General features: G+C 37.6%; 1 protein-coding gene across 2 annotated transcripts; it reads left to right on the forward strand.

The window, feature by feature from the left end:
* Positions 1-4,083: 4,083 nt before the first annotated feature.
* LOC135628664 (aspartyl protease family protein At5g10770-like) lies at positions 4,084-6,359 on the forward strand. Of its 2 annotated transcripts, none has more exons than XM_065135473.1 (2): positions 4,084-4,280; positions 4,960-6,359. In XM_065135473.1, exons 1-2 carry the CDS (start codon positions 4,133-4,135, stop codon positions 6,204-6,206), a joined length of 1,395 nt encoding a protein of 464 aa, XP_064991545.1. In that variant the 5' UTR covers positions 4,084-4,132; the 3' UTR covers positions 6,207-6,359. The 2 variants fall into 2 exon arrangements, with proteins under 2 accessions (XP_064991545.1, XP_064991544.1); XM_065135472.1 differs by having other exon boundaries at positions 4,085-4,280; positions 4,954-6,359.
* The last annotated feature ends 10,432 nt before the right edge of the window (positions 6,360-16,791 follow it).

A 16,791-nucleotide genomic window follows, 5' to 3' on the forward strand; every position in this document is an offset into this window, starting at 1 on the left:
TCCGAGTTGTTCTTTGTTTGGCTGCCCACATGAATTTAGAAGTTGAGCAACTTAATGTGAAAACCGTATTTCTTCATGGTGACTTAGAAGAAGAAATTTACATGGAGCAACCAGAAGGTTTCAAAGTCAAGGGAAAGGAAAACCTGGTGTGTAAGCTTAAGAAAAGCTTATATGGACTCAAACATGCACCTAGACAGTGATATAAGAAGTTTGATTTCTTTATGATGAGCCAAAGGTATAATAGAGTTACATATGATCATTATGTGTTTTTGAAGAAATTTTCATACGATGATTTTATTATTCTCCTATTATATGTTGATGATATGCTGATTGTTGGTCATGATGCCGGTAAAATTAAAAAGTTTAAAACAGAGCTAAGTAAGTCTTTTGCCATGAAAGACTTGGGATCGGTGAAACAAATACTTAGCATAAAGATTTTTCATGATAGGAAGAAAAGGAAGATTTAACTATCTCAGGAGACCTACATTGAAAATGTTCTTGAAAGATTCAACATTAGTAAAGTCAAAGCAGTTTATTCTCCACTTGTAGGTCATTTCAAGCTTAGTTCGAAATAATATCCTACAAGTGAGAAAAAAAAAGAAGAAATATCCAGAGTGCCTTACTCATCTGCAGTAGGCAGTTTGATGTATGCTATGGTTTGTACTAAACCAGATATAGCTTATGCAGTTGGAGTTGTTAGCCGATTTCTTTCTAATCCTAGAAAGGAACATTGAACAACAATGAAATGGATATTAAGATATCTAAGAGATACTTCGAGATTGTGTTTATGTTTTGACAGTGATGAACCTATGTTAGAAGGGTACATAGATGCAGACATGGCAGGTGATACTGATTCTAGGAAGTCTACTTCGGGGTTCTTGATGATATTTGTAAGGGGAGTAGTCTCTTGGCAATCTAAGTTACATAATTGTATTGCTCTATCAACCACAGAAGCAGAATATATAGCAATTACTGGAGTCTGCAAGGAAGCTTTATAAATCAAAACGTTTCTACAAGAATTGGGCTTGAAACAAGAACGATATATTGTTTACTATGACAGTCAAAGTGTCAATTACCTCTCCAAGAATTCAACATATCATTCTAGATCCAAGTATATTGATGTGAGATATTACTAGATTCGTGATGTGCTTGAGTTGAAAGAATTACAATTGGAAAATATGCATACCAATAAGAATGGATCAGATGTGTTAACAAAGTCTTTACCTAAGGAGAAGCTTAAAACATGTAAGCGAAGAGCGGGCTTGGTACAACCCACTATATAAGTTGGGGAAGGAGAATTGTTGGGGCCAACCCATATGTGGGCTTGGACTAATGATTTAAGCTTATAACCCAGCCCAAATTAGCAATTTAAAGGAAAAAAAAAAAAAGAAGGGATACAGGTAGTTAAGGGCAGTGAACGAGAGGAAGCGTTTGTGCGTGCAACGAGAAAACAGTGACGGCACACAACGAGAGGACAGAATAAAGAGAGAGAAAAATTAGGATTTTGAGTTTTCTATTTGACAATCAGGGATTAAACTTTGTTAGTTTTGATCCAAGTTTTATGCAGAGAATCTTTACAACAAGCTCTACAATCCTAACAGTATTGATCTGTAGCTTACCCTCTTTGAGGTACTTTCCTGCTATACCCACTTTGTAAGACCTAAAATTCTGTTATTATGAGATCTATCTATGTGATGAAGATATGAGCCAAGATATATGATCTTAATATTATTATAATCCTCTTACTATTTTAAAGAAGGCTTATTGTAAACCTGTTATCTTTACTATTTGATAGTAGAAGTTTGAAGTGGACTACGATCCCGTGATTTTTTTTAGTTTTTTATATTAAAAATTTGGTCTCACTGTATGATTGATTTATTACTCTACTATTTATACTGTTGTGGTTAATATGTGATTTTGATATCAAATTCATATTTTGATGAGAAACTTATTTGATACACAAGAGGAAAAGAATTATTCCGTTATTTTTTTCCAACGACAAGAAAGGAAGAGACGAATACTCGCCCGTAAACATACTGTATGTACATCAGAGGGATAAGAAAGAACTTCCAGAAACATTGTTTTAGTAGGAAACCGATAATATCTCACGAGCATGACGGAGGTGATCAGAACCCACTGACGGCCAATTTCCTAGTGCTAAAACGCAACAAGATATGAAGACTTACGGTCAGATTACCAACTTCCACGTCGGGGTTTACACTTGGAGTACTTGCGAGAAAAAAAAGACAAAAAAAACTTTCGCACCAAAATGGCGCAATTCGTCGATCGTTATTCTTACGATGGTGAGCAGATTCTCTTCTCTCCACAGCCCATAAAGCTAAAACTTGGGCGTTCTCTCTCTATACCTGCAGCCCATAATGACATGTCAAATGTGCTTATCCTTCCCAAATAAAATAATTATTAATAATAACACAAGATAAGTATTACTAGTACTTATCTTGTGTTATTATTAATAATTATTTGGCACAGTTAATAATTAGTATTACTAGTAATTAAAATAATTATTAATATTAAAATAATTAGTATTACTAGTACATGTCAAATGTGCTTATCCTTCCCAAATCAAATGTACTAGTAATAATAATAGTACTATCAAAACCATGTGCTACCTACCATATATATATATATATATATATATATATATATATATATATATATAGACCTCTCTGTCTTCTCTTTGTTTAAATTGGTGCATCTACCTGTCCATGTGAAATGTGCATTCCACACATCAGACAAAGCAATGGATCACCTCTGGATGTCTAACCAAATATAATATCTTCACGTCTTGTTGTCCAAATTATATTCATCTAATTTCTCAACCTACAGTGGGTTTCTTGAGGACTTCAACCTCCAATTTCTGATTCCAAGTTCCTCAATTCTTTAGCTTTCGATGCATGATTCTTCTTATGTTTGATAAATCTCATACACAATAGTAGTAGACTTTTATGTATTAAATTAATCCCTCCTTTGGCACAGTTTCTTCATAGTCAATGCAGCAAGTCTTTGTTTTTACATATAAAACTTGGTGGGTGATTCATATTAGCCATCGTGATATCCTCAAACTGCACATCTATTATAGAAAGCTTGCTCTTCAATCATCTCTCGCAGACACACACTCAAACGCTCCTCGAGATTAGAATCACAAGCACAAGTGGTCGCTACTGAAACAAGTCGATGATAAGATGGACCACAACTTGCAATTTCTTTCTCTTCCCATATCTGGGCTGTAGTAAACAGCAGCTCCTGACTAAGAATCAATAGCGTGTAACACAATTAATATCTAGCCGACAGTGGATATAATATTGAAGGAGAACCATAATGCTGTGAGGACTTAGACTAAGTTTGACTAAGCTAGGCAAAGATGTTCAGCAAGCTGTTTCATATGGTTGGTTGGTTGGTCATAACGGAGATGGTATCAAATGCAGAAAACTCGAGATATATATGATAAAGTAATAGAATGAAGAGTAAAATTATAAAGATAAAGAGAAAGCACATCTCATGCAGTTGAGGAAATATCTCTGTTATCAGTATCATACAGGTCTCAAGAACAATGTTCTTTTCTATTTCCTTTTTCTTTCCTCTCTATCCTTAAACTTGTTTTGCAGTAGAATGAGGTCCAATCCAGTCAGATGACAACAAATCATTCCCACGTTAAACTATGGGGAAGAAAGAAATCTAGTACGTGATCATATCTGTATGGCCTAAAGCGAAATAACAGGTAACATGGTTTAGGCGAAAGACCGCGGATATCACTTCTCTTGGTCTTGTTATCGTCTTGGCGCATGAGGAAGAATCTGAAAGGCGCGCATACCTTATCTTAAACATTTGGTGTAGGGGAAAGGATAGTACCGATACAATAGGCTGGGCGTTATCCCGTCACCGTCGAGCCAGCTATAGCTTGCTTGTTTGATGTATCCAAGGCGTGAAAGCTTCCACAACTGGGAGCAGTTGTAGGCCCCTACGTTGGCCAAAGCTTCCTCAATTCTTTCCATCGGACAAGGCGCCGTACTCTCGCACAAGATGCTATTTATCCAGCAGCAAGGAGGCGTCGTCGTCGTCTCTCTCTCTCTCTCTCTCTCTCTCTCTCTCTCTCTCTCTATTTCCCTTTTTGATGGCTTCCGTTCCTTGTGTCATTTGCTATCTCGCCTTACTTATTGCATGTCTTGGTATATGCTGGCAAGTTCATGGAGGAGGAATAACCCATCAACATGTCACAATCCGTTCTTTGCTGCCGAGCGATGCTTGTTCATCGTACAAAGGTGTGCGTGCTGACTTTCATGTTCATGTTCCGCGCATCCCTACTGGCTGTGTCGATCTTTTTCTACAGAGTCAAGTAATTAAAGAATCTGCAAGCAACGTTCAAATCAAAACTTAGATCAGGTTTCCTTGCTGTGATGGTTTGCTCGAAACAACAAACTGAGTTCTTTCTTTATGCAGTCAATTCTTCCGTATCCCTATTCCCAATTGCATGTAGATAGATAGAGATCAACAAGGACGGTGAAGTAACAAAAAAAGTACTAAAACAGTTCCGAATACGAAAAGAGACAACAAAGCAGTCGGCATTGGATCCATACGCTAAACTCACCACCGATAAACCTTTTGGGATGGCCCCCATAACATAACATGTAGAAACAACAACGCTTACGTAAGCAAAAGCCAAGATTCTTCCTCAAATGATTGAGGAAACTTCCTACCATTATATTATCTTTCTCTGCTCTTCTTTCTGGGGATTCCCTGGACGGCAGATTCACAACTAGTAACACCTACTGGTCAAAACTCACAAACAACGAATCTTTCGTAGGTTTCGCAAACAAAAATCTGAGACTCTTCCACGATAATTTTGACCAAGTTCAGAACCAACATCCGCATCATCTTTTTGTTAAGCTTGCATCTACTTGTTCTTCCTTAAATGTATATACACGTCACATATAGATGGAGATGGAGTAAACCACAACGAAACAAGCCTGACGGTCCTCGACCGGCACGGCCCGTGCTCACCGTTCGACCTCCATCATCAGCTCTCTCACAAGCAGATCCTCGACCACGATCAATCCCGAGTCGACAGCCTCCACGGCCGAGTCTCGACAGCCCCCAAGCAGGACCAACAGCTGGATGCACGGGCAGCGTCGTCCATCCCCGCCCACAGCGGCATTTCCCTCGGCACCGGAAACTACGTGGTCATCGTCGGCTTTGGCACCCCGAAGAGGGACCAGACCGTCATCTTCGACACCGGGAGCGACGTCACGTGGATCCAGTGCCAGCCCTGCGTCGTCACCTGCTACCAGCAACAAGACCCAATCTTCGACCCATCCCACTCCTCCACGTACCTCAACATCTCCTGCAGCTCCGCCTACTGCACCGACCTCGGCGCCTCCGGTTGCAGCTCGTCCACTTGCGTTTACGGGGTCCAGTACGGGGATAACTCCTACACGGTGGGGTTCTACGCGGAAGACACGCTCTGGCTGACGCCCTACGACGTCATCCCCAACTTCCGATTTGGGTGCGGCGAGCGGAACGACGGCCTCTTCGGCAAGGCCGCCGGCCTGATCGGTCTCGGCCGCGACAAGCCGTCCTTTGTCTCTCAGACGTATCAAAGGTACGGTGGAGTCTTTACCTACTGCTTGCCACCGACCTCGAGCTCGACAGGCTACTTGAGATTCGGTGGTGGTTACCCCTCCTCCGATCTCCGGTTCACCCCGATGCTGTCGGGCGCAAGCTCGCCGACGTTCTACTACCTTACTCTAACGGCTATAAGCGTTGGCGGTCAGCAACTGTTGGTACCACCCACCGTGTTCTCCGTCGCCGGGACCATCATCGACTCCGGTACGGTGATCACAAGGCTACCGCCCACGGCATACTCCGCCCTCCGGTCGGCTTTCCGGCAGGAGATGACAGCATACAAGTCGGCACCGGCGCTGTCGATTCTGGACACATGCTACGACCTCAGCGGACTCGACAAAGTGACGGTCCCAGAGGTGGCGTTGCACTTGGGTGGCGGGGCTACTATCCATTTGGACATCACGGGAATACTGTACATTGCGAGCTTGTCGCAAGCTTGCCTTGCCTTCGCTGCAAATAGAGCTGACACCGATCTGGGCATAATAGGGAATGTGCAACAGAGGGGGTTGGACGTGGTTTATGATGTCTCAAAGCATGTCATTGGGTTTGGCCCCGGCGGCTGTTAGATACATAAATGTATAACAGTTGGCATGAAAGAATGAATTTGTATTTGGATTGGTCAGGGAAAAATGTCCTTTTGGAAAAATGTCCTAAAAAAAAAAAGGATCTTTGGATTTATTTAGCTATACTCTCATTTTAAGATCACGATTGTGCAGTGACATGAGAGTGCCTAATTTTTTACAATATAGATCTTGTTGGTGTTATGATATTCTTTACATCCCACAATATTATCACATAGTTTTTTAACTCAATCCACTCAAATATAATAGCTCATGAACGTATTATTCGAATAAAGTTAAAGTTATTTCAAGATACTTTTCTTCATAACCAAAAAATACATTAAATGAGTTAGTTATTAGTTATAAGACACTTAATTTCATAATTTTCTATGCATTAAGGGTTGTTTCATGCACTAGTATTTATTTTGATATTTTAGGATTAGAAAAGAGTTTTAGAAACTAATGATATTGGCAGAAGCTCTCTCTGTATCTCTTGAATGCTTCCTTGAGTGGTGAGCATTTTATTTTCAGTTCTGTATCCTTGTTTATTATCTTTGAGGTAGTAAATTTTCTATATCCCTTTGTGATTTTAAACTTAGTGATGAGCTATTTTTTAAATTTTATTAAAGTATTATCATGAGTTCATTTCTTTTCTATCTGAAAAACTTATTCCAGTAAATACAATTATACTATCAGTTTTCTTTCAAAATACATTCCACATTACCCCGATATCATTTTTGTATTAGACCTAACGTTTAGATATCATGACGAGGCGAAATGAAAAAGATATAATTGGTGAAGGTAGCGACCATAAAGATGATGTTGAGTCCTTGAGGCTGCAACTACTGCTATGTAGTCTACAAAAAATAAAATAAAATCATTGAAGAACTTCGAAGTAGAAACAACCAGCATGAAGATGATACGCAAAAGTATGTTTATGATGATGATACACCTCTTCACTCAAGAGAGTCGGGAAGATTTCAAGCAATGCATAGAGTCCAAGATGAGTGGTAGAACAAATACAACCTAAGATTGGATATTTCGGTGTTTGAAGGTAAAATCAATGTTGATGACTTTATTGATTGGCTTAATATAGTAGAAAGAATATTCGATTTTCATGAACCATTAGAACAAAAGAAGGTAAAGCTTGTGGCACTCAAAACTCAGATGGAATACATCATTTTAGTGGAAAAATATGAAAAAGCTAAGAGAATGTGAGGGGAAGCGTAAGATTGTGAGAAAATGAAAAGGGAGTTGAAGAGGAAATAATTACATAACAACTATATGCAAGAGATCTTTCTCAAAATCTATGATTTCAAGCAAAAAAATCTTAGTATAGAAGAGTATATAGTAGAGTTTAATAATCTCATATTAAAAAGAGAGCTTTTGGAACCAGAAAGCAAACAATTGCAAGATACTTAGGAGGTCTGAAATATGAGATTGCTAAAATGATTCAACTCCAACTATATTGGTCTTTAAATGGTGTGAACAAGTTGGATTTAAAAGTTGAAAAACAATAGAAGTTTGAAAAGAGTTCTTAGTACGGGTAAAAAAAAGGCTATATAAAAGGAGAAAATTTCAAGCCTACTCTCTAGAGCAAGATGATATCAAAGATGTAAGACAAGGGTGAAGGATTTGCTAGTAACAAACAAATACCTGATTCTTCTACCCTAAGTGGCCGAAAATGTTTTAAATATCATGGTTTTGGGCTTATTGTTTTAGATTATCTAAATAGGAGGATTGTTACTTTGGTTGAATATCATAGTGATGGAGAAAAAGATGAAGCCAATGACAAACCAAAATATGATGATAATGAGGAAAACGTTACTTATGCTGATCATAGTTTGTCTATTGTATTACAACGTAGCTTACAAGTGTCCTATATGGCTGATGATGAAAGTTGGGTGAGAAAAAACATATTTCACACCAAATGCACATCTCAAGGTAAGGTATGCTTGCTTGGTGATCATTGATAGTGGCAGCTTTGAGAATACGATATCTTTGAAAGATGGTGTATAAGTTAAAGTTGGACACAATCTCTCATCTACATCCTTACCAATTATGCTGACCGCAAAAAAGAAATGACATCAAAGTAATTAAAATATGTTTAGTTCCATGTGATATTGCTCATATGGATGCTTGTCATTTGCTGTTGGGTAGATCTTGATATTATGATAGGAGGGTGTTATATGATGGCTACAAACATATATATTCTTTTAAGGTGAATGAAAAGAAATTATTTTAGCTCCATTACAATATTCTAAAATCAATGCACCAAAGAAGAAAGTCAGTGCTTTTATGTCATATGGTGAATACTATAGTGAATTAGAAAGAGGTGGTCATGTTTTGGCTCTAGTAGTAGTAGAGGAGAATGACAATATAAGAAGACACTAACAATCATGAAGCCAATCCTGGAGGAGTTTCAAGATGTTGCACCAGAAGAGATTCCATATGGTCTTTCACCTTTGAGAGATATCCAACATCACATTGATCTTATTCCGAGGGTTGTCCTACCTAATAAGGCAGTATATAGAATGAGTCCTAAGGAGCATGAAAAACTTCAAAGGCAAGTGAATGAATTGGTGAAGAAGGGGTTGATTCGGGAGAGCATGAGTCCTTGCATTGTTCTAACCTTGTTGGTGCCCAAGAAGGATGGCTCTTGGAGAATGAGTGCGGACAACTACGCCATCAACAAAATCACAATTGACTATCAATTTTCTATTCCAAGGTTAGATGATTTATTTGATTAGTTGTAGTTGTGTGGTGTTTCTATTTTCTCTAAAATTGATTTGAGGAGTGATTATCATCAAATAAGAATAAGGCCGGGAGATAAGTGGAAAACAACATTTAAAACTAGAAAATGCTTATATGAGTAGTTGATTATGCCATTTGGGCTATGTAATGCTCCTAGCACTTTTAAGAAATTTATGAATCACATATTTTCGCCATGCATTGGGACTTTTATTGTGGTTTACTTTGATGACATATTGGTATATAACAAGAATGAAGAGGAGCATATGAATCATCTTAAGGAGATAGTTTTTATTTTGAGATAGTAAAAGCTTTATGCTAATATGAAGAAGTATGATTTTTTTACTCATAGTGTATTGTTTTTGGGGTATATTGTTTCAAAAAGTAACATCATGATGGATCAAAATAAGATAGAAACTATTCTTAATTGGCCAACACCTATTTCATTGCATAACGTGAGGAGTTTCTATGGCTTAACTTCCTTTTACAGAAGATTCATCAAGGATTTCAGCTTTATTGTCGCTCTAATTACCGAATGCTTGGAAAGTGATAAATTCAAATAGACTATGAGGCTAATAATGCATTTGAGCTATTAAAAGGAAAGGTGATCGAAGCTCTTATCCTAATACTACCTAATTTTGATAAGGTGTTTGAGGTTGAATGTGATGCCTCTAATGTGGAAATTGATATTGTTTTGAGTCAAGACAGAAAGCCCATTGTCTTTTTTTAGTGAGAAGCCGAATGATACAAGAAGGAGATATTCTACCTATGATAATAAGTTCTATGCTATTTATTAAGCTTTATATCATTGGAGTCAGTATCTTCTTGCTAATCCATTTATCCTATATTCTAATAATGAGGTATTGAAGTTCATTAATCACCAACACAAGCTAAACAAGAGGCATGTAGCTTGGGTGTTCTTGCAATCTTATAACTTTATAATTAAGCACAAATATGGTGTTCAAAACGTAATTGCTAATGCATTGAGTATTCTTTATTATCAGCAATGGAAGTCAAAATGGTTGGATTTGAGACATTTAAATATCTCTATGAGAATGATATGGATTTCAGCTCAATATGGTAGAATTGCAAAACTCTAGCTCTTGTTTAATCAAATTTCTATTGGCCTAAGATGTTTAGAGATATGGAGAAACTTGTAAAGAAATACTGAGTGTGTCATTTGGCAAAAATAAAAAATCAAAATTCTGGTTTGTATACTCCATTGCCAATGTCTAATGCTTCATGGGAGGAAGTAAGTCTTGATTTCGTTTTGGTACTGTCAAGAACTCAATAGAACAAGGATTCCATCATAGTTTTTGTTGACAGATTTTCAAAGATGTCCCACTTTGTTCCCTACAATAAATCAAATAATGCATCTCATATTGTTGATTTGTATTTCAAGGATATTTTCAAATTGTATGGAATTCTAAGAACTATAGTGTCTGATCGAGATTTAAAATTTTTTAATCATTTTTGGAGAACTCTTTGGAGAAAATTAGGTATTTTTTTGAATTTCAATAGCTTACATTATCCACAAACCGACGGGCAAACTGAGGTAACGAACAAAAGCTTGGGAAACTTGCTTAGAAACTATGTTGGCTAGAACATTAAATAATGAGATCTTATTCTTTCACAAATTGAGTTTGCCTACAATGGTTCCATGCATCATAGCATTGGTAAGAGTCATTTTGAGGTTGTTTATGATGATAATCTTTGGACCAGTAATTTACTAGAGATGTTGATGAGAGGGCTAAGTAGATAAAGAAGCTGCATGAGGATGTTAAAGCATCCATTGAGAAACAAAATGAGAGGTACATGCAAGCTGCCCACAAACATAGAAAACACATGGAGTTTAACGCAAGTGATTTGGTCTGGATTCATCTAAGGAAGAAAAGGTTTCCGCCAAGCAAATTTGAGAAATTGAAACCAAAGACTGATGGTCTATTCAAGGTGCTTAAAATAATTGACAAGAATGCTTATGAGATTGAACTACCTGAAGATTATGGAGTGTCTCCAACATTCAATATGGTTGATTTAAGTCCTTATCATAATTATGTTGATGGAACAAATGAGGACTTGAGGATAAATCTTTTTCAACTAGGGAAGATTAACACGGGAGTGCTTAATTCGCTACAATTAGGCACATGCAAGCAAAATGAGAGGTACATGTAAGCTGTCAACAAACACAGAAAACACATGGAGTTTAATGTAGGTAATTTGGTCTGGATTCATCTAAGGAAGAAAATGTTTTCACCAAGCAAATTTGAGAAATTGAAACCAAAGGCTGATGATCCATTAAAGGTGCTTAAAAGAATTAACAAAAATGCTTATGAGATTGAGCTACTTGGAGATTATGGAGTGTCCCCAACATTCAATGTGGTTAATTTAAGTCCTTATCATAATCATGTTGATGAAACAAATGAGAACTTGAGGATAAGTCTTTTTCAACTGGGGAAGATTAACACGAGAGTGCCTAATTCGTTACAATTAGGCACATGCAAGCAAAATGAGAGGTATATGGAAGCTGTCAACAAACACAGAAAACACATGGAGTTTAACACAGGTGATTTGGTCTGGATTCATCTAAGGAAGAAAAGGTTTCCACCAGGCAAATTTAGAAAATTGAAACCAAAGACTGATGGTCCATTCAAGGTGCTTAAAAGAATTGACAAGAATACTTATGAGATTAAGCTACCTAAAGATTATAGAGTGTCTCCAACATTCAATGTGATTGATTTAACTCCTTTTATCATAATCATGTTGATGGAATAAATGAAAACTTGAAGATAAGTCTTTTTCAACTAGGGAAGATTAACACGGGTGTGCCTAATTCGCTACAATTAGCTCGTGTGGATCTTATTGATCCTATGTTATTCTCTACAACTCACAATACTATCTCATAGTCTTTAACCCAACCCACTCAAATATGATAGCTCATGAGCATATTCCTTAGACAAAATTAAAACTGTTTCAATGTGCTTTTCTTTATAACTAAAGAATGCATTAAAGGGGTTGGTTACTAACTATAAAACACTTAATTTCGTAATTCGATATGCATGAAAGATTGTTTCATGCACTAGTACTTATTTTAATATTTTAGTATTAAAAAAGAGTTTTAGAAACTAATGATATTGGCAAAAACTCTCTTGAAGTTCTCTATTAAATTTTGTATCTCTTAGATGCTTCCTTAAATGGTGAATCTTTTAAGTGGTGAGTCTTTTATTTTTAGTTATGTATCCTTGTTTACTTTTATTGGGGTGATAAACTTTCTATATCCCTTTGTAATTTTAAACTTCATGATGAGCTATTTTTTTGATTTTATTAAAGTATTATCGTGAGTTTATTCCTTTTCTATCCGAAAAACTTATTCCAGCAAATATAACTATACTATCAACCTGTTTTCAAAATCTATTCCGTATTATCCCGGTATCGGATAACTTCCATCTTCAACTCGTTGCAATCTTCATTTCTGAACTTCTACCTGAGCATGATCTTTGGGGCTTAATTTTGTTTTATCTCATTCTTAGGATCACTCTAGCGAGCTCTCGTATGTAGACTCAAGTCCAAATAAGTTCCATTGCCCTCTTCAGAAAAGTGCTTGATAAGCCTGGAATATTATGTCAAATTTAAGGGCTTACTCTCATCCTAGGTAAAAAGGGATCCAATATATCCGACATATACATTATGAGAGAAAAAAAAAGATTCATACAATTGCTTGCTAGCAAGTCAAGAAACATGATACAACTATTCAAATGAGTATTGGTTTGGAAAGTAGCATAGCAAGTAGAAGGCAGAATGAAAACACTGATCCTCTACAGCATATAAATCTTTCCAGATCTAACTGGGATTCATGACTTCCAGGCTAGCATTCTGCTTTACATTTTAAGTCTACCTTGACTTGGGTAGGCACAACGCGCCATTTTTCCATCCTCTTTATGTGATACATTAACCATCACTTTTAAACAGCCAAATTTAAACCAACTAAATTTCCAGTTGTTATAATGATGCCACTCAAGAAGAACCATTGAACCAGTTGTTCCAACCACGCCAAACTTAATGATAATAGACTCATCTAGCCTGTAAAATAACTAGAATGTCATAGTACCAACTGGTACGTTCAAGACTGAAACATTGGCGTCCACAAATAATTCATGATAGATACTAGAGATTCAACGTAGCAACAAAATTATCCTGTCTAGAAAGATGCAGCAAAGAAGAAAACATTACTTCAATTGTTACCGCATCTTCTTCCACTGAGAAATGCATTATTCATGTCAGGTTTTGTGCCAGAAGGATCAACGTCACCTGTGTCGGATTTGATCTGGTTTCATTTGGTACAGTGCCCTCATTAGATTTTGCTGAAGCATCTTGCTTCTGTTACTTCATAAAAGAAATCTGCATTTTGATCATAAAATTATACTTATCCACTAATAAGTCTGTAAAAGGCTTAGATTTATCTAAAATAACTATAACAAAGATCAGTTTCATTATATAGACGATTGTAGCAAATACACCTGCAATTATGGTGAGCAAAGATACACAAGCTCAAATACCATTATACGTCAATAAAGAGAAACAACTGATACATGACTTCAACTAAAATGTACATCTTCCTGTCAATTCCCATCCTCGATGCATCTTTATCTAACTAGCTGCAGAATTGTGTCACAAATGTTGACAGGGTGTTAGAACCCTAACAGATTCTACGCTTGGGGTTGATCTCTTTAGGGGATCAACTTTATAGGGATTCCTTCCTCCAAGTTGTTGCTAAGAAGATTTATCTATTGCTTGTAAAAAAAGGATGAATACATGACTATTTATAGGGCTTCTAAACCCTAACTCCTAATAGGACTCCTACTCAAGATTCCTACTTCTAACCAACTCATAATAAAACTCCTACTTTAAGAATCAACCTCCCAACTAATCCTAACCGACCTCTTCACCTCTTTAATTTAATAGGGGTCGACTAGATAGGTTTTACATGAATGCTCCTTTCAATAAAATTCAATTAAGACTCTCCTAGTTAGAGTCCTAACAGACCCGTCCTCTTCAAATCAACCTTATCCTCAAGGCTGACGATCCATGAATTCTAGAAATTTGATCTTCAAGTCGTCATAGTTCTCCCAAGTGGCATCTTCCGCTAGTAGGTTCGCCCACTATATTAGCACTTCAGTAGTGGGTTGTCGTCGTCGAATCACGATCCGTCAATCAATAATGGCACTCAACTGAGTTTGGAATTCTCCTTGGGTAGTCATATTTGGTAGATGGTTTTGGGTTGTCTCGTTTTGTCCCAGATTGAGCTTTAAACACGACATATGAAAGACTGGATGGATTCGAGAGCTAGTGGGTAAGTCCAATCTGTATGCTACCGCTCTGATGTGCTCTAAAATTTGGTAGGATCCATAGAGCCAAGGTGAAAGCTTCATAGATGCTCTGGTCTGGATTGATGTTTGCTTGTATGGCTGGAGCCGTAGGAAGACCCAATCTCCTATAGAAAATTCTCTTTCGCCTTTGTGTTGATCATATTATTGTTTCATCCTTGCTTGGGCTGTAGTGAGATTATCTTTTAGTAACTTGAGCATTTTGTCTCTGTCTTGTAGTTCCTTATCTACTTGTTCTACTTTAGAGGTGCTCAATACATATTTTGGGATCATAGGGGGAGGTCGACCATGCATAGTCTTATAAGGAGTACATTGTGTGGATGAATGATAAGTTGTATTATACCACCACTCGGCCCAGGGAAGCTACTTTGTCCACTCTTTTGGCTGGTCACTGGTGAAGCATATGAGGTATGTCTCCAAGCACCTGTTCACCACTTTAGTCTGGCCATCAGTTTGCGGGTGATATGCCGTACGTATTTTCAATTTAGTGCCCTATATCTGAAATAACTCTGTCCAAAATATGCTTGTGAAGACCCTATCATGATCACTTATAATAGATCTCGGCATCCTATGCAATTTTACAATATTCTCCATAAAGATTCGAGCAATACTAGAAGCAGTGTAGGGATTATGAACAACACAAAAGTGAGCATACTTTGTAAGGCGATCAACCACGACAAGAATTGTACTTTTTCCTTGTGATGAGGGAAGCCCTTCGATGAAGTCCATTGATATATCAGTCCATATTGAGTCCGAGATGGGTAGAGGTTGCAGCTTTCCGGAGCTTGCCACTGTCTCGCCTTTATGTCGTTGACATACATCACATTGTGCCACAAATTTAGCAATAAAATTTTTCATTCCTACCCAATAAAAATTTTGCTTAATTCTCTTATAGGTTCTAAGGAACTTGGAGTGCCTGACCGTAAGTATGGAATGCATCTCTTGAAGGATGGTCTTTATGCAAGTAGAATTTGACACATGCACAATGCGTCCCTTATAGCAGAATTCTTTTGAGTCTCAATTGTAATAAGTCACGGAGCTTGGTGCTTCCTCCAATTTTTTTATGATCTTATTAGTCTCTGGATCTTCCTATTATTCCCTCTTAATATTCTCAAGGAAATCGCTGGTCGGAAGTGAAACGATAAAAAATTTAGCTTACTCGGGTAGCCGCGAAAGCGCATCTACAACAACATTATCTTTCCCCTTTTTGTAAGTTATTTCATTATCATATCCAAGAAGCTTTGTTACCCATTTTTGTTGCTCGGGGGAAGATATCTTCTGCTCTAAGAAATATTTTAGGCTTTTATGGTCGTCCTTGATTTGAAAGCGTCACTCGATCAAGTACGGTCTTCATTTGGTCACCACAAGCATAATCACGAGCATCTCCTTGTCATAAATAGTCAATCTTGAGATGGGAAGGAGATAATGTCTTACTAGTATAAGCGAGGGGGTGGTCATCTTGCATTAGTACAGCACTAATTTTGACTCCGGAGGCATCAACTTCAATAACAAAAGTCTTACTGAAGTCGGGTAGCGCTAGTACGAGCATTGTCATCATTGCGGCTTTAAATTCGTCGAAGGCAATGGTGGCTTTGTCTGACTATTGGAAAGCATCTTTTTTCAGCAACGAAGTAAGGGGTGCACTGATCCTTCCATAGTTTTTCACGAACTTACGGTAGTAGCCTGTTAAACAGAGAAAGCCGCGTAGCGATTTTATATTCCTCGGGGTTGGCCAGTTCTGCATTGCTTCAATTTTGAAGGGATCCATTGCCACACATTCCTTTGATATGATATGCCCAAGATATTCCACATTTTGTTGAAGAAAGTTGTACTTTGATTTTTTGACAAAAAGAACATGTTCTCGTAAAATCGTCAAAACAAGTCGTAAGTGCTGAAAATGACTTTCAAGAGAAGGGCTGTAAATAAGGATATCGTCGAAGAAAACTAGCACAAACTTACGAAGACAATTCCGGAAAATATCATTCGTAAGGCTTTGGAAGGTGGAGGGAGCATTGGTGACAATAAAAGGCTTTACCAAAATATCGTAGTGGTCGTTGTGTGTTCGAAAGGAGGTTTTCGGCATGTCTTCTTCGCACACTCATATTTGATGATACCCGGATTGAAGGTCCAGCTTTGTGAAGACTCGTGCTCCCTTTAATTCATCAAGCAATTCATCTACTACTGGAATAGGGTATTTGTCCTTGACGGTTATGCTGTTGAGAGCTCGATAATCAATACACATTCGCCATGTTCCGTCCTTCTTTCGTACGAGGAGCACCGGTGAAGAGTAGGGACTGCAACTTGGCCGAATAACTCCTGTTTCGAGCATCTTTTTTACAATCCTTTCTATTTCATCCTTCTGGAGATGTGGATATCGATATGGCCGAATATTTGCGGGAGGTTTACTCGGAAGAATCGGTATACAATGATCATGTTGACGGGTAAGAGGTAGGTTGCGC

This window comes from Musa acuminata, chromosome BXJ3-1, assembly GCF_036884655.1.
Source record: "Musa acuminata AAA Group cultivar baxijiao chromosome BXJ3-1, Cavendish_Baxijiao_AAA, whole genome shotgun sequence".
Classification (NCBI taxonomy): Eukaryota; Viridiplantae; Streptophyta; class Magnoliopsida; order Zingiberales; family Musaceae; genus Musa; species Musa acuminata.